The sequence below is a fragment of the Acomys minous genome, assembly GCF_964271855.1.
Source record: "Acomys minous genome assembly, chromosome: 14".
In the NCBI taxonomy this organism is placed as follows: domain Eukaryota; kingdom Metazoa; phylum Chordata; class Mammalia; order Rodentia; family Muridae; genus Acomys; species Acomys minous.
The window spans coordinates 9027330-9054843 of record NC_140496.1 but is presented as its reverse complement, the minus strand read 5'-3'; the positions used below and the strand labels follow the sequence as shown (position 1 = coordinate 9054843).

At 51.5% G+C, this 27514-nt stretch overlaps 2 protein-coding genes across 4 annotated transcripts; one reads left to right on the top strand and one right to left on the bottom strand.

Annotated features, from left to right (window-relative positions):
* Positions 1-26: 26 nt before the first annotated feature.
* DNAAF1 (dynein axonemal assembly factor 1) lies at positions 27-20687 on the top strand. 2 transcript variants are annotated; one of them, XM_084755987.1, is made up of 12 exons: positions 27-166; positions 2872-3007; positions 4397-4488; positions 7512-7733; positions 7837-8003; positions 9969-10090; positions 12288-12445; positions 13328-13477; positions 16602-16693; positions 17598-17657; positions 18496-18856; positions 19797-20687. In XM_084755987.1, exons 1-12 carry the CDS (start codon positions 61-63, stop codon positions 19883-19885), a joined length of 1755 nt encoding a protein of 584 aa, XP_084612113.1. In that variant the 5' UTR covers positions 27-60; the 3' UTR covers positions 19886-20687. The 2 variants fall into 2 exon arrangements, with proteins under 2 accessions (XP_084612113.1, XP_084612114.1); XM_084755988.1 differs by having other exon boundaries at positions 18496-18866.
* Positions 20203-27446, bottom strand: TAF1C (TATA-box binding protein associated factor, RNA polymerase I subunit C). 2 transcript variants are annotated; one of them, XM_084755985.1, is made up of 15 exons: positions 27281-27446; positions 26016-26154; positions 25123-25204; positions 24802-24899; positions 24636-24725; positions 24480-24553; positions 23827-24065; positions 23603-23719; positions 23388-23505; positions 23227-23298; positions 22957-23092; positions 22714-22851; positions 22038-22212; positions 21804-21941; positions 20203-21724 (listed from the first exon to the last, which is right to left on the bottom strand). In XM_084755985.1, exons 2-15 carry the CDS (start codon positions 26151-26153, stop codon positions 20823-20825), a joined length of 2517 nt encoding a protein of 838 aa, XP_084612111.1. In that variant the 5' UTR covers position 26154; positions 27281-27446; the 3' UTR covers positions 20203-20822. The 2 variants fall into 2 exon arrangements, with proteins under 2 accessions (XP_084612111.1, XP_084612112.1); XM_084755986.1 differs by lacking the exons at positions 24480-24553; positions 24802-24899; positions 25123-25204; positions 26016-26154; positions 27281-27446 and having other exon boundaries at positions 24636-24720.
* Positions 27447-27514: the final 68 nt, after the last annotated feature.

Here is a 27514-nt window from a genome sequence, read left to right as displayed (position 1 = left end):
GAAGCGTTGGCCAGCCAACAACCGTAGCGCTGGAGCTGAGCAGCCGGGCAAGAAGCAAGCATGCATCCCGAGGCCTCAGAGCCGCCAGGGGACAGCGCGGTGGAGTCCAGACTGGAGGAGTCGGCAAGTGATCACGGCGACGCGGGCCCGACGGTCTGCAAAGAAGGTGCCATAGCGCTGGGCAACCGAGGGGGCGAGGGGCTGTGTGTCTCAGAGGTTCCCATCTACGCAGCTGAGAGCAACCAGCACCCCTCACATATGCCCATCCATACAGTATCTATCAGGTACCTTCTGTGTCTGGGAATCGTTTGCAATGAGTGTAAGACAACAGTTCCCCAACCAATGTTCAGCATCATCCAACAAACCCTGGCAAATACAGAGAGCTCATCAGCTCTGGCAGTTACATTCATCTGAGGCTTCTAGAGGTGCCTTGCTGGGGAAAAGTGCTTGTAACATAAGCATACTAACCTGCGTTTGAGTCCCAGAAGTGCAGCGGTTCCTAAAGTGAGACGAGACTAGGAGACAGGGCAATTGCTCAGAAACTCAGAGGCAGCTGGCCTAAAGTATGCAGTGTAGCAGAGAAATGAAAGATCCTGCCTCAGCCACGTGGTAGGAAGACAGGAATTGACTTCCCAAAACTTGTCCCCCAGATTTCCACACCCATATGTGTACATACACACTTGGAATTTTTTATGTATAGAAGTCCTCTATCTGTATGTACACCTGCAGGCCAGAAGAGGGCACCAGATCTCATTATAGATGGCTGTGAGCCACCATGTGGTGGTTGCGGGCCATTGAACTCAGGACCTCTGGAAGAGCAGACAGTGCTCCTAACCTCGGAGCCATCTTTCCAGCCACCCAACTTGTAATTTTTTAATTACATACATTTGAGGCCTGGAAAGAAGGCTCAGTGGTTAAGGGCACTGTCTGCTCTTCCAGAGGTTCTGAGTTCAATTCCCAGCAACCACCACATGGTGGCTCACAGCCATCTATAATGTGATCTGATGCCCTCTTCTGGCCTGCAGGCCTAATGCAGGCAGAACATTGTATGCATCTTTTAAAAAAAATCTTTTAAATCTTTTTTTAATTACATGCATTTGAATAGACCAAATTTTATTAACATCTTTAAATGTGTCTAAAGTACTTGTTTTCTTTGTAACAAAGATATCTCTTTTGTAAAATGTTGTCTTTAGGGAGTTGGGTTTTTGTTTCGTTTTTGAGACATAATTTGGAATTCACTGTGTAGCCCAATAGCCCCAAATTGGAGAGCCTCCTGTTTCAACCTCCTGAGTGCTGTGATTACAGGAATGCGCCGTCACACTCTGCTCTTCCTGGTGGCTCACATCCAGCTTTTACGGGAAAAAAGACCAAAGAAGAAGGCAGTATAATGAGCACTTTTGTCGTAATTTTTAGTTAAGGAAATAAAACATTTCACATAAAATCTGCTGAAGTGTCAGATTAATACCCCACCCGGTGAGAATTTACTCCAACCCCCAGGGAATAAATAATAAGGAAAATTTCCTTAATAACAGGGTACATCAGGTTCCAACTCTCGAGGAGGAAGCAGCCCAGAACAGAGCGCCCTCCTTTCACACGGTTTTCAGCTGTCACACTGTGCTCTTGTGTATGCTTTTATCCATGAGCTGTTTTTAGGTTGCCACTCCCAAGTGACACTTTGAACAATTAAACATGTTTACAGAAGTGCAAACTGTAGGTTCTGATGGAAATCTGGCAAATGGGAAGATTTACACAGCAGACTGCAACACGGTTATCTCTAAACCAAGTTGAGACAAGACGGAGATCTTATCATGTCCCAGAGCTGCCCTTTCCGGGTGACTGTCAGCCATGGCCATTCCCCTGCCTAGTGACATCATGCTGCCCCTGGTAAGAGCAGCTGTTCTGGTGAGCAGATTTTAACAGAAACATCTAAACTATAATTATGTTTAAGAACAACTCTTCCTAACTTCCTGTTTTCTGAGGGTCTGGTTTGGATGGGGTGTCTGGTTTGGATGGGGTGTCTGGGTGCCCAAGGAGGCCAGAAGAGGGCATCAGATCTCCTGGAAGTAGCGTTACAGGCAGTTGTGAGCTGCCGTACGAGTGCTGAGAGCTGAACTCTGGTTTCCTGGAAGAGTAGCAAGTGTTCTTAATAACTGAGTCATTCCTCCATCCCTTGTATAGCAATGTTTACATTATTTTTTTTGCTTGTTTGTTTGTTTCAAGACTGGGTTTTTCTGTGTAGCCTTGGCTGTCCTGGACTCTCCTTGTAGACCAGGCTGTCTTCCCACTCACAGAGATCCACCTGCCTCTGCCTCCCGAGTGCTGGGATCAAAGGCGTGCACCACCGCATCCAGCTCGATTTTTTTTCATTATTAGTGACTATGTAAATGTCACTTTAAGGCTGATCCTCTATAAAAACTGCGCAGGAAAAACATAAAGATGGGGACAACGATCTTCATTTTGTGTTGTTTGTAACAGCTGGAATCTGTTGACACCAGAAATGTCTTTAAGGAATTGCTTGCAGAACATAATGAATAACTCTGCTGCCTCAGAAACAGTGCACGAGCAGCTGCACCCACCAGTGGGGTCATTCTCAGCAACACACATGGGTACAAAAGACAAGATCCACAAAAGCACAGGGTCCCATTTTACATGCATCAAAAACATGGCAGCCAGGTTTGGTTTGGTTTGGTTTGGTTTGGTTTGGTTTGGTTTTGGTGTCTCACTACGTAGCCCAGGCTGACCTCAAGCCCGAAACCCAGTGGAGCATCTCCTTCCCCGACTGCCTGGGTGCTGGATTCATAGGCTTTGGATTACCACACCCATCCTTAAATTGTTTGATCTTTATGAATTTACCCTTTTTTTATTTTACAGAAATTAATGAGACCAAGGAAACATGTGTGAGTCCTCCTACGACATTCTGCCAAAGTCAGCAGCAACAGAGTGGCGACAGAGGGTCAGATGGTCACTTCGCTATTACAAGAAATGACAGAGATAATGGGAGCCCCAGGTGTGTGTTGTGTGGCACATCAACCAAGCTACCAGGGAAGGTGCATGGTGATGGCCCCTTGGCCCCTTGCACAGACAGCACCTGAGGAGCCTGCCCAGTCATTAGCAGGAGAGAAATGGCAATCGCTCTTTATTTATGTGTGTGCATGTGTGTGTAGGTAGCCGTGGAGGCCAAAAGAAAGTGTTGGGATCCATCGCTAGGGCTTGTATTACAGGCGGCTGTGGACCACCGGAAGTGGGTACTGAGAACTTGCCTCATGTCCTCTGCAAGAGCAGCAAACACTGTTAACCACTGAGCCATCTTACTACATCTCCAGACCCTAGTGGGTTTTTTTGGGGTGGGGGGAGGAGGGAAAGGGATTCATCATTAGTCTCTGGAGATAAATATGAAAACAAACGTGTACAGGCATGTACCGTGGCACACGTGTGGAGGTCAAGGGACATTTTTCAGAAATGCATTCTCTCTTTCCACCGAGGAGTCTCGGCATCAAACTCAGGCCTTCAGGCTTTAATTTACCCACTGATCCATCTTGTCATCCCTCTGCCCTTGCATTGAGACAGGGTCTCACTCTATAGCCCAGCTAGACCTCAACCCCATGAACCTCCTGCCTCAGTCTCCTGAGTGTTAGCATTACAGATGTGTACCACCATGCCTGGCACACAGCAGTCTTATTGATGACATTGCTAGGATATTTATTAGGTCAAGCATTGCAGTTTTTAGAATGCTGAAAGCAACAGTACTGGGTAAAGTCCCAAGGGCTATAAAAAATAAATAAGGGAGGAGATGCTGCTGGGTTGGCTCTGATGAGGACTTATGTTAGGATCCCCAGGGCCCATGCAAACACCCAGACACCTTATAATTCCACCACTGAAGCCGAGACAAGCAGAGCCCTGGGGCTTGCTTGCCAGCCAATCTGCCCAAATCAGCAGTCTCCAGGTTCGGGGGAGAGACCTGTCTCAGAAACTATGGCAGACATGATAGCTGAAGACACCTGATGTTCACCTCCAGCCTCTGTGTGACCTTACACACACACACACACACACACACACACACACACACACACACACACAAACACACACAGACCAAAGGAGAAGAGGGGGCAAAGAGGAAGATGTGATGTGAGGCTTCAGATTTAGAACTTTAGGCAGAACGGATGCAGGAAAGAACCTGAGCTGGTGCCATGGCTCACAACAGCAGTCCTGGGGGGTGGGGAGCAGAGGCAGGAGGACCGCAAGTTTGAGGGAGGCCAGCTTAGGCTGCGTAGTGAGTTCTCAGATGGCCTCGGCTATTGAATGAGACCCTGGCTCCAAACCAAATGCAAACCTTTAACCATATCTCACAGCTGACAAGCTGAAAGGAGCCTCTTGTTTGTGCCTTGACTTTGAACAGGATGACTAAACAGTTCCTCCAAAAGCTCTGCAAGCAACACAAGCTGTACATCACCCCTGCCCTGAACGACACGCTGTATTTACACTTTAAGGGTGAGTCCCAGGCGAGCCTGGAGCCTGTGCTGGAGGAGAAGGGTGAGCAGAGCCTGTAGAGGTCGTAGCTGTGCTCAGGGGCTACTCAAGTGGAACTCGGCCTTGACTGAGTTCGCACAAGGCTGTGTGAGTACATAGGAGCCGCCCTCACTCCTTTGGTTGCTTGATTTTTTTTTTTCTCCTTGCAATATAAGTGGCAGAACCCAGAACCTCCCACATGCTAGGCAAGCACACTGCCACTGAGATACTGCCCTACTTAGCCCTCCTTTCCCTTTTCATTTTCAAACAAGGCTCACCAAATTGTCCAGGCTGACCTTGAACTCACTTTGTAGCCCAGAGGGATTGTGAACTTTCCTTCTTCCTGCTTCACTCAGCCAAGTGGCAAGGACTATAGCAGGCACACAGTTAATTTAATCTCTCTCTCTCAATCCTCCCCAACCCCAACACACATGCATACGCACACTATAGAGGTAGGATCTTGTTATATAGGCCATGATAGTCTTGAACTTGTGGCCTTCCTGCCTCAGTCTGCTGAATGCTGACAGTTCAAGCTCCAGTCAGCATAGCTGGCTCAGGACAAGGCTTTTTTTTTTTTTTTTTTTTTTTTTTTTTTTTTTTTTTTTTAATTAGCAGTAGGGGCAGTTGTGAGCCCTGGGCTTGGGACAGGTTTGTTGTGGAGGATGGAAGATCACAGCAGATGACAAGGGATGAGGGTCATTAATTCTCTCTGAATGCAGAGATGCTGAGAATAGCATCCTGTAGGCTTGAGCTTGGCATCCAGCCCCATGTCTGCATCTGAGCTCAGGACCCTGGTCAGGACCATGCTGACCAGCGATGGCCAGGATCCCCAGCTCTCAGGAGGGGCCCAGAGTGAAGTGGCTGACCTGCCCTCATACCTCATCTATTTGTTTGCATAATTTATTCAGGAAATCTTTCCAGAGAGCTTGCCATGCATGGGACTGCCGCTGTGCTAGAAATCCAGAGGTACACATACGGCAAGGATGGTTTAGGAGTCCTGCAAGGTGGGGCAGGCAGGCGTAGGCAGCTATGTAGAGGAGGATGCTGCTCAGGGAGGCTCACCAGACTCAGCACCAGCTAGGCTTAGGCTAAGGTCTCCCACCTGTCTCCTACTTCTGCTCCTCTGGAATTTTCTGGCTAAAATTGGAGCATAGCAGTAGTTAGAACAACAGACTAAAGGGGAGGGAGGAATAGGAGCCAGGATGTCAGGCTAAGTGAATTCAGAGAGAGAAGGGAGCTGGGAGAGGTGTCTACCTTAGCTCTGTGTCACTAGGTGGTAGATGACCTGGAACTTAACAGCTTCAAATCCATGATCGCACACGTTCTGAAGAGCAGCAGCGATCTGTGTGTGATTGACTGGGCAGCTCAGGCTCAAGGTCCCCCGTGAGGAATGGTGGGATTGCCAGGTGCCTCAGTTACCGCAACACTGGCCTGGGGCTGGAGAATGGCTTCAGGCCACAGCCTCAGTGCCCACCATGTAAGCCTCTCATTGGCTGCTGGCCAATGAGCAAGAGAGCAAGAACAGGATGGGAATAGGGGACAAGGTCCAAAATGACACATGCCATGCTTTTGCCTGTCCCTCTTCTCCCTGTTCAGTTTTTTGTTTGTCTGTTTGTGGTTTGTTTTTGTCCCAAAATAAAAAAGGAAAGGAGGGCTAGCTAGGATTGTATCTCAGCGGCAGCACAAAGCCCGTGATAAGCTGAGGGAGAGGTGCCAGGTCAGAATGGAAAAATGGGTCTGAGGTTAAGAGATCAAGGAGGGATAAGGCTAACAATATGACTTAGCAGTAAGGATGTCACTGGGTACCCCAGCTTCTGCTTGTAATGGTGGGAACAAAAGGGAGAGGATGGCTTAGAGACTTGCTGCTGAGGAACAAGAGAGAGCAAATGGGCAAATGGGCTTTTCCTAGTGGCGGGGGAGGCATGGGACATAAGCTGGAGGGTGGGCCAGAATGAGAGAGACAGAGGCAGAGACACAGAGGCTGAGACTTGCCTCAGAGTAGCGGAAAGAGGCATGTAGAGGCATGGAGACTAGTCCAACAATGACTTAAGAGGGCTTGAGTGCAGCTTAGTGGAACAGCACTCACCCACCAGGTATGAGGCTTTGGGTCCAATCTCCCATTCTAGAAGTGAAAAGGGGGAGGTGGCTTTGCAAAGAAAGGCTGTTACTATCTTGGCATGCTAGTGCACGCCTTTAATCCCAGTACTTAGGAGGCAGAGACAGGCAGATCGCTGTGAGTTCAAGGCCAGCCCAGTCTACAGAGTGAGCCCAGGAAAGCCAGGGCTGTTACACAGAGAAACCCTGCCTAGAAAAAAAATTTTTTTTAATTTAAAAAGTGACAGGCATGGTGGTACATGCCTGTAATCCCAGCACTTGGGAGGCAGAGGCAGATGGATTGCTGTGGTCTACAAAGTGAGTCCAGGACAGCCAAGGCTATACAGAGAAACCCTGTCTCAAAACAGAAAGACAGACAGACAAACAAACAAACAAAAATTAGCATTAGGAAGGTTGAGAACCATTAACATAGAGAGACCCAGTCTCAAAAACCCAAAACAAAAAACAAACAAACATATTTTTGTTTAAAAGAAAGAAAGAAAAAGAGGAAAGAGATGTGGGTGACTTAATCTCTCAAGTCCAAGACCAAGATGCCAGCAGATTTAGTGTCTGCTGAGGGCTGCTCTCAAGTTCACGGTCTGTAGCCCAAGGTAGCTTTGAACTTGTGATCCTCCTGCTGTAGCCTCCAGAGAGCTGGGATCACTGTTGTGGGCCACTCTGCCAGGCACTCTTTCTCCAAGAGGGTACTAACGCCAGCAGGTGGCCGGACCTCAGGAACTCCTCACCCTACCCGACCCCGGGCCCCTTCTCTTACCTCCCTAAAGGTAATGGCTTTCAACATCAGGATTTGCAGAAACTCAACACACACAGCCTCTGCCAACAGACAAAACCAAGTGTCCAGGCTCCGCCCCTCTGAGCACACAGGCGCCTCACCAGCCTCTCCCCACCAGGCTTTGACCGCATTGAGAATCTGGAGGAGTACACAGGCCTGCGCTGCCTCTGGTTGGAGTGCAATGGCATCCAGAGGATCGAGAACCTGCAGGCCCAGAGTGAGCTGCGCTGCCTCTTCCTGCAAGTGAACCTGTTGCATAAGATCGAGAACCTGGAGCCACTGCAGAAGCTGGACGCCCTGAACCTGAGCAACAACTACATTAAGACCATCGAGAACCTCTGTAAGCCTGGCAGCCCTGCTCTGTGCCACTTCCTGGCTGAGATTCTATAGAGTGGGCCGGGAGCAGGTGCCACTGTAGCTCACTTGTGCTGCCTCCCCTCCAGCCTGCCTCCCTGTCCTGAACACACTGCAAATGGCCCACAACCGCCTGGAGACTGTGGCAGACATTGAACACCTTAAGGAGTGTCTGCAGCTCTGTGTCCTTGACCTCTCCCATAACATACTGAGTGACCCCGAGATCCTGAGTGTGCTCGAGAGCATGCCCTGTCTGGTAAGTGCAGCATGGCACAGACAGCGTGCTTCAGAAACATCACCCGCTCTCCTTCCCTTCCCTCCTTCCTTCCTTCTCCCTTTCTGTAGTCATATGACTTCTCCTGGGGAGATTTGGACAAGTATCTGGATGCCTCTAGCAGGGCACTGTCAAGAAAGCAAAGCACGGAGGCCACCTAAATCATAGTAAACCCATGAGTTTACTGGGCTTACCTACAGGAGCATGGGCCACTCAAAGCCTGCATCGCTGGGAAGCCTGCTCAGATGGTGACACTCTTGGAGCTGCTCCCTGGAGCTCCCTAGATGGCTTGCAGGCAGCTCGCAGCTGTGGCTGAGTAGCTTCCACATACCTCAGTGGAAAGCTGGGACCTTACGCAATTTCAGCTTTTTTGTTTTGTTTTGTTTTTTGAGACAGGGTTTCTCTGTGTATCCCTGGCTGTCCTGGAAAACTCTGTAGACCAGGCTGGCCTTAAACCCACAGAGATCTGCCTGCCTCTGCCTCCCAAGTGCTGGGATTAAAGGCCTGCACCACCACGCCTGGTTAAGTTTCAGCTTTCTGAGGCTGGGAGTCTTAGTTTTGTTTACTTCCTGAGCCTTGTGTGTTTCCTTCTTTTTCTTTTCTTTTCCTTTTTTTTTTTTTTTTTAAGATTTATTTATTACATATACAGTGTTTTGCCTGCATGCATGCCTACACACCAGAAGAGGGCACCAGATCTCATTATAGATGGTTGTGAGTCCCCAAGTGGTTGCTGGAAATTGAACTTGGGACCTTTGGAAGAACAGACAGTGTTTTTAACCTCTGAGCCATCTCTCCAGCTCTCCTTATTTCTTTTGGTCCCCACCTCCCCCAAGAGGAGCAGTTTCAAGCTGGAAGAAATAGCTTCAGAACAGTGGTCTTAGCTGAGTTTCTCAAGTGATTTGCATACTGCCACGCTTCCCACCACGATGACAATGGACTAAACCTCTGAACTGTAAGCCAGCCCCAATTAAGTGCTTTTCTTTGTAAGAGTTGCATGGTCATAGACCATAGCAATAAAACACTGACTAAGACACCTGGCAAGTTCAAAGCTAACCCATTTATATATAATATGGATCCTCAACAGCATAAACCATTTTACATATGTAAAGTGTCTAGTGCAATAAGGCAAACAGATTGCAAAATGATTGATTCTCATTAACCCTTTCAGACTCTTCAGACATAGACCAGAAGGTGCATAACTGGCCATGGGAGAAGGGTGCTGACATTGCTGAGCCAACTTTTCCTTGCTGTATTCTGACTCCCAGGGGATCTGATCCCAGTGAAAAAGCATCACCTGGTGGCCTATACATCCATCCCAGTCATGTGTGTTTCATCATTGTTTGTTTTGAGACAAGGTCTCATGTAGCTAAGCCTGGCCTCCCTCAGCCATTGGCTCTTATCTGTTGCCCCTGCAAATATTCTCTTGAAATGAGTCCCAGGTAGGAAGAATCAGAAACAATTAGACCAAAGTGTGTTTCAGTAAGAGATGTTGAGAGATGAAGCTAACAGAACGACAAGACTCAGAAAGAACCTCGGTGTTCTTCCAGGATAGAAAAGAGGGTGCTGAGCAGTCTGTGTGGCTCCAGTGTCACAGCACAGGAGACCTTTTCACTGTCGTGTCACTTTGTTTTGCTCAAGAAAATGAATGGTGGTGTTATTTTGAGGGCACATGATGTGACGATGCCATCATCTTGTGTGTTTTATTATTGCATTGTGTGATGTGTGTGTGTTGTTTGCCTGTGGGGAGGCATAGATACGTTAGGCAGGCAATGCATGGAGAGGTGAGAGAACAACTTTCAAGAGCCAGGTCTTTCCTACCATGTCAGCTCTGGGGACTGAACTAAGGTCACCAGGCTTGGCAGCAAGCCCCTTTACCCACTGAGCCCTCTCGTGGGCCCCAATTGTCTGCCTTTGACAACCAGTTTGACCCTGCATGTTGCTTTGTAGCGTGTGCTGAACCTGATGGGAAATGCAGTGACCAAAAATATCCCAAATTACCGCAGGACAGTTACTGTTCGTCTGAAGCAATTGACTTATCTGGATGACAGGCCGATTTTCCCCAAAGACAGGTAAGCAAGGAGACCTTTGCATTTGCATGCTTGCTAGTTGAGCACACTTGTTAGACTTTCAAGCTTTTTTATTTTTGAGTATTTTCACAAATCAGTAAGTACCCTCTGGACCCCATTAATGGCATCCTCACTGCCTACCACAGGGTCAGGAGCACTTGCTCACAGAATAATTACTTTTTTTTTTTTACAACTAGTGTGTGTGTGTGTGTGTGTGTGTGTGTGTGTGTGTGTGTGTGTATACACACCATGGCACACCTGCTTACACAGGAGGTCAGCTTGCATTGTGTAGGTCCTGGGTGGGGACTGAACACTGAACTAAGGTCATCAGGCTTGGCAGCAAACTCCTTTCCCTGTTGAGCCAACTTGCTGGCTCTTGTCTTCATTTTTTACAGTCTTGTGAAGAATGCTTTTGTGGCTGTGTGTGTACACATCCTTGTGCAGACACAGGCTTGATTCCTCTAGGTAAATATGGAGGAGTAGAATTGATGGGCCAGATGACCAAATGGTTTTCCAAATGGCAATACTATCTTTCTTTCTTCCCAGCACATTGTGAGAGGATCTAAGTTTTCTGCATCTTTGCCAAAATTTAGCATTTTGATTCCTGCTGTGGAATGCAAAGTGGGGCTTGTCATGCTTATGATCAGATCCGTGGTGGCTCTTGTTAGGTGGCTTTTCCTTATGCTCTGGCCACTGTCACCTGTTTTTTGGGAAATGTTGGTTTTGTGTCAGCTCACTTAAAATAATAGTGTGCCTTTCTGAAGGAGCAGCTTTGGCTGAAGGGAAAGCTAAGCAGGAGTACAGAGTTCTCAGCTCCCACCCCAGTTTCCCAGTACAAGCATCTTGGGGACACTTGTTACGTCTGGTGAGCCAAAGTTGACGTAAGATTAGTAAGTGAGGGGCTGGAGAGATAGCTCAGAGGTTAAGAGCACTGTCTGCTCTTCCAAAGGTCCTGAGTTCAATTCCCAGCAACCATATGGTGGCTCACAACCATATATCATGTGATCTGATGCCCCCTTCTGGCGGGCAGGCAGAACACTGTGTACATAATAAAAAGATTAGTAAGTGAACTCTAAAATGTTTTTGAAGTTTTGTTTTTACTTTTATGTGTGTGTGACCAGAAGAGGGCATAAAATCCCCTGGAGCTGGAGTTACAGGAAATCGTGAGCCAGCCAGGGTGGGCCTGGGAACTGAATTCATGTTCTCTCCAAGAGCAGCAAGCCCTGAACCATCTCTCCTGCTGCTGCTGCTTCTTCTTCTTCTTCTTCTTCTTCTTCTTCTTCTTCTTCTTCTTCTTCTTCCTCTTCTTCCTCTTCTTCTTCTTGTTCTTCTTCTTCCTCTTCCTCCTCTTCTTCTTCTTGTTCTTGTGACAGGGTTTCTCTGTGTAGCCTTGGCTGTCCTGGACTCACTTTGTAGACCAGTCTGGCCTTGAACTCACAGCGATCTGCCTACTTCTGCCTCCCGGGTGCTGGGATTAAAGGCGTGTGCCACCATGCCTGGCGTCTCTCTAGCTTCTTAACTTTGAAGAAATGAGTGAGTTTGGGGCGGGGGGGGCGGGGAGCTGAGGAGATGGCTCAGTTAGTAAAGTGCTTCCCTCAATAAGCATGAGAGTTAACTTAGGCTCCAGAGCCCACATTATAAGCTGACCATTGTGGCTTGGACCTGGCATCTTGGCTCTGTGGGTGGTGCCTGAAGAGGAGACACACACAAGGTCATACCCTACCTCCCTGCACACACATGTATACAGACACAACACCAAGGACTGAACAAGTTTGGCCAGACAGCAGATGTTTATAATTTTCTTTTAAGTTTTACAAGTTGAGAGGAGCCTGATAGAGAGATGGCTTAGAGGTCGAGAACATTTGCTGTCCTCGCAACGGTCTCTAGTTGGGTTCCCAACACAGCTTATAACTACCTGTAACTCCAGCCCCAGGTGATCCGCTGCCCTCTTCGGGATTCTCACGTCACCTGCATGCTTATGGTATACATACATGCACATAAGATGAAATGGAAAGAAATCTTTAAGTAGAATAGTTAACTCAGCCCTGAGCCCTCCCTTCCCCCAACCCCTTCCCTGCCTCCCAGGCTCTCATACTGTTTGGAACTCATTATTTAGCCTAAACTCATGGCAGACCTCCTGCTCGGGTGCAGACAGCATGTGCCCGTGGCCAGCTCCCCTTCTGTCCTTGTCCTTACCTAGAGCGTGCGCAGAGGCGTGGGCCCGAGGGGGATATGCAGCTGAGAAGGAAGAGCGGCGCCAGTGGGAGAACAGGGAACACAAGAAGATAACAGACAGCCTGGAAGCCTTGGCCATGATCAAGCGGCGGGCTGAGGAACGGAAGAAGGCAAGGGACAGAGGTGCGCCACAGACCACAGCTGCACATGCTGCAGTGTGTGGCCCTTTTCCCATGATCCAAGTGCAGTGGTCTAGAAAACAGACTAAAGGCCAGACACTCACTGCAGATAGATCACAAGAAATTAATGTCAGCCTGATTCTGTGGTAGACATACAGTGTTCTCATTTAATGAGGAAAGCTGATTTGCACACTAACGGAATAGAAGTGCTCCATTATTATTACATAAAGAATTAAACTTTGAGGGCTGCAGAGCAGATGGTTGCTCTTCCAGAGGACTCAGGTTTGATTCCCAGAACCCACAAAGTGGCTCACAAGCATCTGTCACTCCAATCCCAAGGGATCTGACACCCTCTTCTGGCTCCTGTGGTACATAGGCATAATTGCTGGGAACACACACATACCCATAAAAACAAAAACAGAATGAACCTTGGCTGACTGCTGGGTATGTTAGCATGTAGAGCATCCTCTAGCATTTACAGTTGATTTGTGCTGTAGTCTCATAGTTGCCAGTGCTGGGGGCTCTGACTGGTAGGAAGACATAGCATAAAAGGACAGAGCATGCTCGGGACTACTTCAAAAGCTGGTGAGAACTCAGTTTTAACCCTAAGCCAAAATTTATCTGATTAGTGTGTGTGTGTATATGTGTGTGTGTGTATGTGTGGTGGCACAGGTGTGTTGAGCAGGGCAGGGCCTTTCACAAATCCCTGGGTCCTTGCTGAAGCAGGGCCTTGTCAGCAGCTGTCAGCCTGTGTGACCCTGGGGACATTCTCACAATGACCTTCCTCTGCAAGACTACCTTCCAGCCAACCTAGGAGCATGTCTCTGTCAGCCCAGCCCAGCCTCAGACAGAGCTCCTGGTTCAGCTCTGGACTTCACTTCTCTAGGGGAGACACCCCTGCCTGACAGTGAGGAGATTCCCTCCACCAGCCCGGAGGCTCAGGAAGACCCATGCACGGGGGAAACCCAGCAGAAGATGTTGTTTTTTGTGAAGGAGAGCTTTGAAGCCAAAGATGAACTGTTCCCAGAGAAGCCAGGTAGGGAAAAGGAGCTGCCTGTGGTGGTCAGGAGCGGGACAGTGGAAGCTCCAGGTCTGTCTGGGAGCCTGGCTTATACTCAGACACCCATGGTGGTCACCCCTGAAGGTAAAGCAGCTGAGACCATAGAGGGGAGCCCTGGCCCTGCACAGCTATGGCCTCTGTCCCTCCACAGCTATGGTGCCTGTCCCTGCACACAGCTATGGCCTCTGTCCCTGCACACAGCTATGGCCTCTGTCCCTGCACACAGCTATGGCCTCTGTCCCTCCACAGCTATGGTGCCTGTCCCTGCACACAGCTATGGCCCCTGTCCCTGCACACAGCTATGGCCTCTGTCCCTGCACACAGCTATGGCCTCTGTCCCTGCACACAGCTGTGGCCCCTGTCCCTGCACAGCTATGGCTCAGACTTTGAATTCACTGCCTTGGTTCTCTTTCTAGAAAATACAGTCCATGGGAAATCTCATTTCCTAGAATTATGCACCCTTGAAAACACAACAGGTCACATTAAAACCAGATTAAAATTATATAAGCAACAGAGAAAGCTATTAGCAGAATATTTGACTTGAGCCAATGGGTCATCTGGAACCAACAGAAGGAGCAGTGATGGTTTACACTGGGTTTTGGATGAGGCCATCCTGGCCAAATATGTACAAAGGGAACCGTGCTACCAAACAAGCACACAGGACCAGCTCACACCCCGGGGAGGCTTCTTTCATTATAAATGTTAGAATCGTTAAAAATGCGGAGTTTAAGAGACAGAGAGCTGGGGCCTGGAGAGATAGCTCAGTGGTTAAGAGCACTCGCTGTTGTTTTAGAGGACCAGGTTCAATTCCTAGCACCACAGGGCAGTTCACAACTATAACTCCAGGTCCAGGGATGTGACACCCTCTCACAGACATACACGCAGGCAAAACACCAATGCACTAAAAATAGAGAGACAGAGAGACAGGTGGGTCTCTGAACTCACTTGCCAGCCAGCCTGGCTTTATGCATGAGCCCCAAGTCCTAGAGAGAGACCCTGTGCTAGCTTGCTTTCTGTTGCTGTGATAAAACACTCTTACCCAAAGCAAGTAGGGAGGAAAAGGGTTCACTGGCTTATACTTCCTCATCATAGTCCATCACTGAGGATGTCAGGGCAGGAACTCCAGCAGGAACCAGAAAACACACTGCTTACTGGCTCGCTCGAGCTCCCTCTGGGCCATACTCAACTAGCTTTCTTATACGGCTGGGAAGCCACCTGCCCAGGGAATGGTTTTTGCATAGTGGGCTGGATCCTCCTATTCCAATTAGAAATCAAGACCGCCCCTCACAGACACGCCCACAGGCCAGTCTGATGCAGGTGGTCCTTCACGGAAGGCTTTCCTCTCACATGACTCTAGACTATGTCTACTGATAGGTAACCCCAGACTTTCTCAGAGTGCCATGGGGACTGGCTTGGAATGGTGCCATGGACACAACATTTTAGAGTCCCAACCTGACAGGGTGTGAGGTCCCTTCCTCTGGCCCTGCCCAGGTATTGGCTTTTTAAATTTTTTTGGGTTTTTTTGTTTGATTGATTTTTTTACATATAGATTTGTATTATTCCACATATATACAATAAACTACTTATAGCAAAAAAATAGGTATCAGCCTTTTATTGGTCAAACGGATGATTTCTTAGGCAAGGCTTAAACAGCAAGGAGTAATTGCTTGTCTGGGCAGCAGCTAGATCTTGGAAGCCAGCAATTAGCATCAGAACACACATCACCAGACCAACCCCCAACAATCAGGTGTGCTATGCCTCTTTGGGGTTTGATGAGGCTCTGTGCCACAATGTCTGTCTGGGGACTGGGGACATGCCTTGCTTTGGTTATTATTCAACAAAAGAAGGCTGCTGTCTCTAACTCAGGATAGGCAGCCAGACCCTTGGCCTACCTGTTCTGAGCTTCCGTAGACCAGAAAAATGGTTCTGTTTAGCAAGGGTCTTGCTTGTCCTGTAGCTTTCCACATATGGATGTGCTGGCTCATATTTGAAGGTACAGGGCTCCTGGGTTCAGCATGTGGTGCTGTGTCACCACCTGTGATACAAATGTCACAAATGGACGAACAGGTCAGGATGGACTTCTGGCTCAGCCACTCCTCTCCTGTGCCCAGCTGGAGTGAACAGACCACACGGGACAGGGCTAGGAACTTGGCAAGGAGGGCCTGGCAGAGGAAGTCCCATAGTGCTTCTGCCCATCCAGGCAGCCTTGCTGTGTTAAGTGGCACAGGCCCCTGACCTTAGAGAGCAGGCGCCCCTGAACTTGATGGACAGGTGTGCAGGCTGGCAGAGACACCTCCATTGGGCTGCAGGGCTGGCCTCTCTGGGCTCTGGAACCAGCACTTGTCCTGGGTACATCCCTTGCCTTTAAATCAATCACTATGATAGGTTATTCTTTAGGTAACAAGAAAGGTAATGGTGGGCGTGGTGGCGCACACCTTTAGTCCCAGCACTGGGGAGGCCAAGGCTACACACATTACACACATAGAAACCCTATCTTGAAAAACTAAAAAACAAAACAAAACAAAACAAAAAAAATCCCACAAAAAAACCAAAAAAAAAAAAAAAAAAAGAAAAGAAAAAAAAAAGAAAAAAGAAAAAAAAAACAAAACAAAAAAGAAAAAAGAAAGGTAATGAGGAATGATTCTGGACTGTAATGATCCCACTGGCTGAATGAATTTTATCAATTGCTCTGAGATCTGTTAACATCCTCCATTTGCCAGATCTCTTTTTGATGACAATACAGGAGAATTCCAAGGGCTGGTGGGCTCCAGCTGCTCTTGGGCTAGTTCTTCCAGTGGCTGTACTTTCTCATAGACCACTGTCCAGGCAGGTTGGCCAGGGAACCATTCAGGCTCAGCTGCTTCTGCAGTCTCCAGCCTCATAGCCTGTCACAGAAGGGCCAGCTTCTTCCTGCCCTTCCTCAGCTGGGGGTAGGGGTGCAGCCCTGCCCTGAGCAGAGGACTCCTGTAGTTTCTATCTTGGTGGCTACCCAGCCACATCCAGGAAGGTCTGTCCTTCCACTTTAACTGCTAGTTTGTTACCCAGTCTTTGTATCTGAAACCAATGCCAGGGCCAGTAACCTCTCACTGCTGTTCCCCAGAGTCTACACCCCCAGTGGAAGCTACCGATGGGGCCAGAACAGAAGACACAGAGGCCACCACCCTGGAGACCAAGGAGAGGCTTTTCATCGCTGTGAGCAAGGGGCTTCAATCTGAGGGTGGGGTGACACCTTTGTGGTCCTCACTGTATCAGGAGTTCCAGGAGTTCCCCAGGGAGCAGGTACAGCACAGCTAGCAAAGCACACCCCAGCCAGCCTGCTCATTACTCAGTTTGGGGGGACTGGTCCATTTACCTCACCTGGACTGTGAAAGCCACACTGGAGTCCGCTGGGCCTCAGGCCTACAGTCTGGCCCTAGCCACCTCATTGGCTGGTCCCCACTCTGGCTTCCTGATGGCTCACCGTGGTATGATTGTCCAGGGTCCCTCCCAGCAATGTTGGGTTACAGCTGTGTTACCGCCCCTAAGGCTCCTCCCATTTGGATGACAGTATTTCCTGCATGCAAGGCATGAGAAACTACACATTGTCCCAAGGACTGCAATTCAATGGAGCGATAGCTCAGGGTCATGCAAACCCACGTAGCTAGGGCTGTCTGCCTGCCCATGGCCTAAGCTTTGCATTCAAGAACTACCATGCAGAACACAGGAGCATGTGGTTGAGTCTGAGGCTGCCTTGCCTGAGATATGTGGAGTTATACCATCATCCTATTATGGAGTAGGAACTCGTGATGTGGTTTCCAGGTTTTCAGGGGATACGTGAGACCCAGACTAATGGGTAAGAGGTACTCTAGAGTTTGGGTTCCCTGTGACAGAACAAAGTGAAGAAGTGGTGACAATCTTCCCGTGCCCAGCCTGCAAGCCCTCTTCCATTGGTTAGATGGCTGGACTTGAAGTAGCAGTGTGTCTTTGAACATGCTGAGGTCTTCTGGTAGGTATGGGTGGGAGGGCCTTGGTGATGGTTCCTTCATGTCATCTTGTCTCCTGTTGACACTGTCTTCCACTGTGTCTCTAGATGACATGTGGTAACTGGCTCTTTCAGGATCTGCCCGACTTGGAGGATGTTGATGGCACTGACATGTCTGTGGAAGACGAGACCAAGGTCAGCACCCGCCTCCCCTAGCCCAGAATGGTCGCCACCTGTGGCAGCCCTCCTCTGCCTCAGCCTCCCAAGTGGTGGGATTGCAAGCATGCACCATGCCTAGTTCTGTTATTTTTGAGAAAGGGTTTCACTCTGTAGCCCGTGGCTAGCCTAGAACTCATTCACTAGACCAGGCAGGCCTTCAACTGGGCTTACCCAGTGGACCATCATGCCTGTCCCTTAAGGGCCATTTCCTCTTCAGGAAAGTGAGCTGCACCTTGGAGCGAAGCAGACACACTTCCACCTCACTGAGGAGACAGCTGCTCTCTGGCCCCTTGGAGGGCTTATTTCAGCCATTTGGGCTTTCTGAAGCAAGTTCTACTGGTGGCTGAATGAAATGAACTGTGTTCTATTCACATCTCCCAAGCTTGTCTGCTAAAGCTGTACCTAGAGGGCAGGAGCGTGCATGAGGCACCTGACTCTCCTTCCTGGGCATAACCAGGAGCCAGCAACCAACTATGCCAGACCTCATCCCCAGAAGGCTTTGGAGGGAACCTCTGCCCCAGTTCTCACACCCCCAAATAAGCCCAGAGGCCAGAGCCCTGTGGGGACTGAGGTCCAGGAACAAAGTCCTAAAGAGTTGCTGTGCTACAGGGCGGCACCAGAGGCTGGAGTCCAGGCTTTGGTATGGTGAGATATAGGGGAGCTGTGTGAGTGGGGAGCAGAGCATGGAGAAGCTACTTGGTTGAGGTGTCCTGGTTGAGGCCTCGACCAGCCTGATTCCTCCGTACCTCTCTGCACGTGCTTTCCTGTGTTGTGACCATGGGAGAAGCAGGCACACTTCACACTCTCTCTCCAGGAAACCGGCATCCCGAAAATCCAGGCCATTTCCAGCTTGAGTGATGACAGTGACCTCGCCCTGGATGACTGTCCCCTCTCCGTCGGCACCACGGGTGCGCTCTCACACATATTTGCAGTCTCCAAGGACCCCTCGAAGGCTGCCTGGGTGCCTTTCTCAGACATATGTAAACCAACAGCAACAGCGGAGTTGGAAACCCAAGGTCAAGACTCCAGCAGCACCTCTGCAGGACCCCTCATCCAGGAGCTGGGAGAGGGAGAGTCAAACCAGTCACTGCCACTCCAAACTTGCCCAAGTGACCCTGCACTTGCCCAGTCTCGGGAAGATGGAGACAGCCAGCAGCTTGCAGACATTCCACTAGGTAACACTAGGTAGGGAGGCAAACTGCAGACCCTCTCTAGCTGGCCGGATCTCAGGGAGAGGGTAGCAGGTGGGGATTTCTGCACCATTCATAGGTGACCACCTGCCGTGGTGTATCACCTGGCTTTCCGTTCCAGGCCAGAGGCTCTGGAGGAGGGCTGAGTGACAAAAACACTAGTGTTAGTCAGCTCAGCCATGGCAGCTGCAATCATGCACCTGGCACTCTGTGCAGACAGAGAGAGCAGCCTGGGCAGCCTAGTCAGCACAAACAGAATAACGGCCAGGGCTGGATGTGCATTGTAGGCGAGTACTTGCCTTTTAGGTGGCTTATATCCCGTGCTTCTCTTGCCCAGCTGTAAGGGTCATTTCTGAAGGAGTCTGTGGCTGGCCTGGACTAGCGCTCAGCACGAAGGGCAGCTTTACCCAAGTGTAGGAGAGCGAAACATGTTTTTGTGTTGATCCCAAGTGTGGGATGGGGAACAGACTTGTGAGAGAGCAGGATGTTTATCCCCAGCTCTTGGGGGAGCTTGGATGTTGCCCAATGAAAACATCCTAGTAGAGACTCTGAGAAGAGATATATATATATAAGAGGCCAAAACAAGAGGCTTGGGAGAGAGGACTTGGGATTGTTTTGGCTGTTGACTGCAACATTTCAGGAGATGCTCCTAGAGAGAACTGCCCCAGGGAAAGCTTCAAGGTTTTAGACTCCAGCTGAGGCTTCAGGTTTCGGCTGCTGCTCCAGGTTCCAGCAGAACTTTGGTGGGATTGCTGACTATGCCAGGAGAATCATTCCTCAGCACTAATATCTTACCAGGTGCCTCCACCATGTCCCAAGCTGTTAAGGCTGCAGCACGACATTGTTCAATCACTGTATCATAGTATTGGTCTTGTTGTCTTAAGTCAGCACCCAAATACTAATTTGTTCTCTCCTAACCCTTGAGGAGCTGGAGCTGAGAACGAAGCACGGTCTTCATTGGCAGAGCCCCACATCAGTGTACGCCTGGAAGATATTGAACTTGACGTGGACTGAACCGACAAGGCAGTCTACACTTAGGCTAGCAGTGAAGTGGATGCAGGGCACCCTTTCCTGAGCATTGCTGATATACACTCTGGAACCCTGCATGGCAGGAACTGTGCAGCCACACCTGTGTGCCTTGTACCCAATGCATCTGTTCCCCCTGGTTACAGATCCCACGAGTATATAAACATTTTAAGACCCACACAAGACAGTATGTTACTGGGCTGCCAATCAGGCTCTTCCTATGAGGTCAGAAACCCAACCGCACTGTGCTATCAAGTGTATGTGTGTCCCCAAGGCAGAAGGAGTGGCGCTTCACACAGCAGACACATGTGCTCTGCCCACACGACCATCCAGCTCATGGCCATTGGACACGTTTATTCAGTCCTTGAGCCAGTGCCAAAGTGTCAACTCCTACAGAACCTATGTGGACTGTTGGACAAACAACTCCCAACAGTAGCTGCTGACCCACTGTGCCACTGCAGGAGGCAGGCAGGGCCTCAGCCCCTGGAGGCTAACACTGACATAGTGGCTCTATTTTCCAGCAACTCATCTACACTGAGGTGCAGGAGGTGGCTCTGCCTTGGGGAGTGTACCCAGATACCCAGGCCGCCGAAGCTGCCCCTTGGCCACGGCTGCACGGATCCTCTGTGACATGCTCTCCCGGCTCTTCAGCTCTATGTGGCCCAGAGAGTGGCAGCGGGAGAAGGCAGGGGTGATGCACAGTGGAGTAGGGAACTTGGGCCCTGCAGGGTCCTAGTGTCAGGGACCCTGAGGCAGCCTCTGCAGCCGGCTCTCTGAATAAAATAACCTGCATACATGAAACAGACATTGCTTCAGCTCAGCTCTCAACCGCTCAGCTTCCCACAGGCGCGCTGTCCCTGGGGTGGCTAAGCTCACTGCAAGGCCCTAGAATGAGGCCTGGGTTCCCAGGCATGGCTGTCCACCCTCAGAAGCCCATTCGTGGCCTCTTTCGGGGAGGCTGGGAGCCAGAGAGGACAGGTGTTTTCTGCGTGGAGGGGATGGCCCGCTGGCTGGAGGACTGGGAGGGTGGCGTGGCCACTGGTCCTGGAGTGTCGTCCTCAGGTGGCAGCTTGGCCTTGTAGGCCTGGAGTGTGTGTGGCCACTCACGCCCCTGTGTTAACTCCTGGGAAGGAAGGGTCCCTGGTGGTAAAGACAAGGTCTCTGAGGTAGAGAGGTCTTGGCTACAAGCGGCACTGCTGGTAGCTGGGAAGTCCAAGTAGCTCGTGAAGGAGGAGAAGGTGCTAGACAGCTGGGTCCGGTGCTTAGGCCGCTTGGTCCGTTTCTGGGGCTCTGAGCTCTGACCTAGATGTCTTTTCCACCAGGCAGTTGCCTGGCCTTCCCAGGCTTCTGTCAAGCGCTCAGAGAGCTCATCCTGATGGCTGCACTCAGGTGAGGGGGGCGGCTCTGCCTTGGGGAGTGGACCCAGATCCCCAGGCCTCAGGAGCTGCCCCTTGGCCATAGCTGCTCGGAGCCTCTGTGACATGCTCTCCTCGCTCTTCTGTAGCTCCATGGGGCCCAGAAAACGGCGGTGGGAGAAGGTGGGGGCGGTCCACACAGGAAGAGTTGGGGATAGCTGCAGAAGGCCCTCCAGCCAGCGGCTGCAACGGGCACTGGCCTGAGGGGTCCAAGAGGGTATAGACTGCTGCTCCACAGAAAGTGCTGCTGCCCTGGGTGCATGGCACTCTGGTGCTAGGTGGTCAGGTGGCTCTCCTCCAAGACTGGAGGCTGGCTGGAGGCGTAGCTGCTGGTAGAAGACGTCTCCAGCTGCTGAGAGCTGGAAGAGCAACAGCCCTGGGGCAGAGGCACAGGGTGGGGCAGCGGCCAGACCTAGACAGGGGGTGAGAAGAGCTGTAGGGCCTGACAACACCTCCCCACAACAGCCCCAAGGCCCTTCTGCCCATCATACCTATGACTGGTGCCTCCAGACGTTCCTGCAGCTGCTGCTGCTGCTTGGGTTCCAGCAGGGGAAAGGCGGAGAGGGAGTCCATGATGGAAGGCAGAGACTGAGGAGGCCCTGCCAGCTTGGGTATGGAGGTCCCCTCTCCTGGAGAAAGGACAGAGCTAGGCATACCAGGCCCATCCCTAGCATGTTTCCATGAATCACCCCACCTCAACCCTCACCCCTGCCTGCCTGGCTGACCTGTTATATGCAGTAGTTGAAGCTGTCCACGCTGTCCCCCCAGTAGCAGGGGCCGTGGGCAGCCAGGGCTAGCTGGGGGTAGCAGGCGGGCAAGCAGGGGTGCAGACGGCAGGCCATGGTCCCACTTGAGCATTGGCACCAGGGGGAGGCGCTCATCCATCAGGTAGATAGAGAACTGAAAAAGAGGGGAGAGGCGGGCATGGCTGATGCCTAGTACCAACCTCCCAATACCTCTTCCCAAGCCACGCAGCCTTTAGGAGGCACCCAACACCCAGAGGAGGGCACTTCCATCAGCCCTCAAGCCCCTCTCAACTTGACCTAGCAAACCAGAAACATGTTTCCTGGGCAGGCAGCACCATCCCAGAAGGGTTCTCATTAGAGGCAAGAAGAAGCAAGTCCCTGGCATCCACCCTTACACTCCCAACAATAGACACTTGTGCCACCTGGAGAGCTGAGCCAGAGTGACCTATGCCTCCTTGCAGGTCTTCATCTGGTTTTGCAGATGCCCCAGTCCACGTGCCCCTATGCCTCCTCGCAGGTCTTCATCTGGTTTTGCAGATGCCCCAGTCCACGTGCCCGTAGTGAGGCCCTATGCATGGGGACCCATTACTGCCTGGTTCTTCTGGCTGTGCATCAGGCCTGCTGGCAGAAGCCCAAGGAGGCGGCGGCTGCTCACCTGGGTACAGATGAGATGCAGGGGAGTACAGGTAGGACCTGGCTGACCAAGGTACTGGGCGAGCAGCACCCGCTCTCCTTTCTGGCAGGCAGCCTCTGCTCCAGCACGGAACAGCATCAGCCCACAGCCCGGGGGGCCCTATGGAAAACACAGCATGGTCAGCCTACATCTTCAGGATGGAGTTGGGCCTCTGGCAGCCCATCATTTCTGGCACTATTGCTTCTCGTCCCCTGGCACCAATACCTGAATGTCGATCATTTTCACACCCGTGCGGTCCCCAACAGTCAGCACCCGGGGGTGGGCAGTAAAGTCTGCCCAGCGCCAGGGAGACGGATCACGGAAGGCAAGCGTCTCAGAGTCCTTGTAGACTAGCTGCAGCCTTGAGGAGGAAAGGAGGCCATGAGTGTGGCCCTGGTGGGGGCGGGGGCACAAGGGTGTTCAGGGGCTAAGCTGGAAGGAAGACTGGGCCATGGAGCAGAAGGAGCAGAAGGTTTGGGGGGAAAGGGAAGTTACCCATTTTGTGGGGTCCACAGACACACAGCTCCAGAACGGCTGCAGATAGCTAGCTCTCCTGAAAGGTGAGGGCTGCAGGGCACAGGATAATTCTGTTACGATCCAACAACTCTGCCTTTTCCCCAGACCCTTGTCCATGCAGGGACACCCACATCCCTCACCTGAGGCTAATACCAGTGGCCCCCTTCTCCACCTGCAGCACCTGCAGGGGTGCTGGTGGCCTCTGCTTGTCAATCTTCCACATGGCACAGTGGTAGTCAGAGCGGACGGCCAGAAGCGCTGGGGAAGACAGGGAGGTCGAGCTTGCAGTTTGTGTAGAGGACGGTAGCTACTTGGATAAGGAGGAGGGAGGGGGAGAAAGGAAGGAACTTCTTACTTTCACCCTGGACAGTGCTGGACACCACCTGCCGTACGGGCCCCTGAAGCTGGATGTGCCCAGGGTCCTCCAGGACCCGGGGGTTGCCACCTGACTTTACACTGACATCCTGGAAATCTGAGCCCCTAGTTAAGGATTGGGGTAGAGTCTGGTCACACACTGTATTCTTTCCCTGGACCCGTCTGTGGATGGCCTCAGGATCCCCAGCAAACCAGAAAGGATACACAGCTTGTCCAAGGCACCTCCACTGGGAAAGACCAGCTGTCCAGCCCGTGCTGTCCTTCCTGGCAACCAGGCCAAAGCGCCCCCAGTGAAGGCCTCATCCAGCAGCGACTGTTCCCACCGCAAAGCCAGCTCTTCGTGCAGTAGCTTCCCCATAAGCAATGACACTGACCTGCTCAGGACAGGACCGCCGAGGATGGAGAAGCGACGTAGCCGGTGGCTAAGGAAAGCCCAGGGACACCTAGGGACAGAGCAGCGGAGGATGGCATTGGGACAGTGAAAGACAAACAGAGAACCTTTTTCATAGCTACCTAGAATACACCCTACCTCGATCCTGGACCCTAACGTGCCTCCTAGCAAGTGGCTCACAGATGATTCCAGCCAGGGCACACGAAGTCTTTTCTATGATTTGTGGTATTTTGGACACTAATTTTTTTTTTTAATAAGTAGAGTCCTGTTAACATTCTGAACACCTGGATGTGGCTGTGGCTAAGGTCCCCCAAGAATTGGTCCCTTTTTCCCTTAAGTTGTTTAGAGCCGGAGATTTTGTGGACTCATGGCTCCTGACTGTGTGGGGACACTGTGAGGAAAACCTGGTCAGTGTCTCAGCTCCTTCAACATCCCACCACAGGCTGCTTTCTCACTGGCTACTTGCCCCCACGGCTGGTGTCCACCGAGGTCCTGAAGCAGCTTCCTCACGCTGACTATGGTCATCTTTTTCGAGTGGCCCTGCAGGGAAGGGCTGTCAGGTTTTCACCTTAGGGCCTCACCAGGGAGGTGGCTGACCACCCGACCAGCGGTGGCTGCTTACCCGGCTCCCGGCCAGTCTGAAGTTCTCCAGCATAAGTTTCCCCAGGGGGGCGAAGGCTATGTCCCCGTGGTCCCACAGGAAGCGGCTGAGCTGTGGGGGTTAGGGGTTGGCTGTGTAAACCAGGGCAGCACAGGCCGAGACACAATCCCACCCAGGGACTACTTACCTGCTCAGCGACATCCAGTATAACTTGAGACCGGAACTGGTAGCAGTGACCTCCCCGGAAAAGGAGGTCCTGAGCTGTCACACCAGGGTCCCAGGGATCTGGGGGGGTGGGGGGGGAGGGATGTCAGAGAAAAGCCTGAGAAGGCACGGAAGCAAGGTATCCAGAGGTCTGGTGTGTGTGTGTGTGTGTGTGTGTGTGTGTGTGTGTGTGTGTGTGTGTGTGTGTGTGTGTGTGTGTGTGTGAGAGAGAGAGAGAGAGAGAGAGAGAGAGAGCGCGCGAGCAAGCGCTGAGGTCCTTGGAGGGAGCCCAGGAGACACTTACCAGGACCAGGAGGCAGCAGGGGCAGGGGCCCTGGTGTTGTCGGTTCCCACAGCAGGTTCTTGGCCAAGGGCAATGTCTGGTCCTAGGGGGAACAGGGCAGCAGGAATATGGCAGGTGTGCACTACCTGGCTGTAACTCAGCCTTCATGACAACTCTGAGAAGCTGGTCACTTCACTGATGTAGACACTAAAGGACGAGGTTGCTGTCACCTGCCTCAGGTGACCTGAACCCAGGCAGCCAACTCCAGAGTCTGTATTCTAAACTACTTCCCACCACCTTTCAAAGAAGGAAGCGCCTCCGTCCTGACTGTCCCACCCAGAACTCAAGGAGTTCTCACTTAGTGAGCCACTTCCTCTGAGTCCTGCCATTTGGTGTGCTAGGGAGGCTCCAAGAAGATACCAACAAGGCTCCCTTGTCCCCAGGTCCAAGGACACCCCTCCCCCAGCACCCTCTCTTGGACCTACTCTCCTGTGTGTACTCAGTTCTACAAGGCAAGTTGAAGATGTTCCTCCCAAGATGCCAGCAGAAATCCTGCCCCCTCCCCCTGCCATCCCATTGTTCCAGGAGAGCCAAGGCCACACCACACAGGGGCGGCCCGCTGGTGATAAGCTCTCCCACTGTAACTGCCAGGCCCCGGGGTGGGGTTGTCTGACTTCCTTGTGCTGGGCCTCTGGGCCTGTTAAGGACCCTGACACAGAGACACAGGCCAATGAACACCGGCTGAACCTGGGGAGAGGGAGGAAGGACAGAGGAGCCATCGCCTCTGTTGAGTGACTCCAGATAGCAGGGTGGCCCCTGCACAGCATCCGCTTGGTCCTCTTTCCCTATCATCTGTCCCACAGGCCGGGAGTATAAGGACGGGACCAAGGAACAGGCCCTATTCCCATCCTCACCTTGCAGTTCTGAGGCTGGGACCATGGCACGGTCAGTGCATCCCTCCAGCTGCACATGAAGGACAGGTCAGGGCCATCGGTCATGCCAAGTGGCCCAGCCATAAACAACGAAGGGTTCAGAGCACTGGGGAAGTCCATCCTGGAGAGAACGTATCTAATGTCACCTTAATTAGGGTTCTGAGGAGTGCACCAGAGAACACAAAGTGACAGTCAGTGGAGCCCGCTACAAGGAAGCAGATTAAAACCCGGACTATGCATCCTAATGCAAGAGAATAAGACGGGCCTCAGGAGAATCGCTCCCTCACTCTCCCCTCACAGGGGAGGGAGCTGATGGGCAGTGAGAGCTCCCTAAGGGCAGCCAGGGAGATAGCTCTGCACACACCTTGGAAGAGGGTCCAAGGAGAACGACCAGTGAGTGAAAAAGGCTCCGAGGCAGGGAAGGTGCCAACGAGATGGGCAGCCACACAATACAGAAAAAAAGCAGGGCCCGGTGGTGCACGCCTTTAATCCCAGCACTCGGGAGGCATAGGCAGGCGGATCGCTGTGAGTTCGAGGCCAGCCTGGTCTACAAAGCGAGTCCAGGACAGCTAAGGCTACACAGAGAAACCCTGTCTTGAAAAACCAAAACCAAAACCAAAAGAACATACGAAGACAAGAGTGTGGAGGATGGCGTGGGCTGCTGCTGAAGGTTGCTTGTCCAGCAAAGCGCTGCGCATGACAGCGCCAGGCAGGCTTTCCTCCGCGCCTCTGTGGACAAGGGCTGTGGACTATTCCTGTCTTCCCACTGCCAACTACAAGCTTCTCCGAAAATGTCCATGGACTGAATAAAAGCCTTAGCTGGGCGGTGGTGGCGCTCGCCTTTAATCCCAGCACTACAGAAGCAAAGGCAGACGGATCTCTCTGTTGAGTTCGAGGCCAGCAGCCTGGTCTACAAAGAGAGTTCCAGGGCAGCCAGGACTGTTATACAGGGAAACGCTGTCTCGCAAAACCAAAGAACAGGAACTCTCTCTAAAAGCAACAGCTGTCAATCAGCCCTCATTTTTAGTAAAAACTAAATTGAACACCAGCAACAAGAGCACCGATTAAGCAGCGGCACCTGATGGACGAGGCATCAAGGCTCTGAATTTAGAGTTTGAGCATCTGTGGTATCTTGCTCACAGGTGTCCAGAGTCCGCTCCCCCTCATCGCAAGCGTTCAGGACAGGAGTCAGAGCGGAAGTCGGCCCGCCCCTGGTTTTTGTAGCCGGTGCCTAGCGACAGTCTCACCTGATTTCCAGGCCACAAAGGAGCCGGAATGCCACTCCTCAGCTCCACCACCCACAACCGCTGAAGCATCCACACCCGAACTGAACTGTTTCCCGGGACAGGGCCGGAAGTGCTCCCGAGAGACAGGAAGTCCCGCCTCCAGCCAGGCCTCACTGCATCCTCCAGCGCCACCTACAGGCCAGACAGGGAATAGGCGTGGCTGTGGCGCCTGCGCTGTGGAATTCCCATCACATC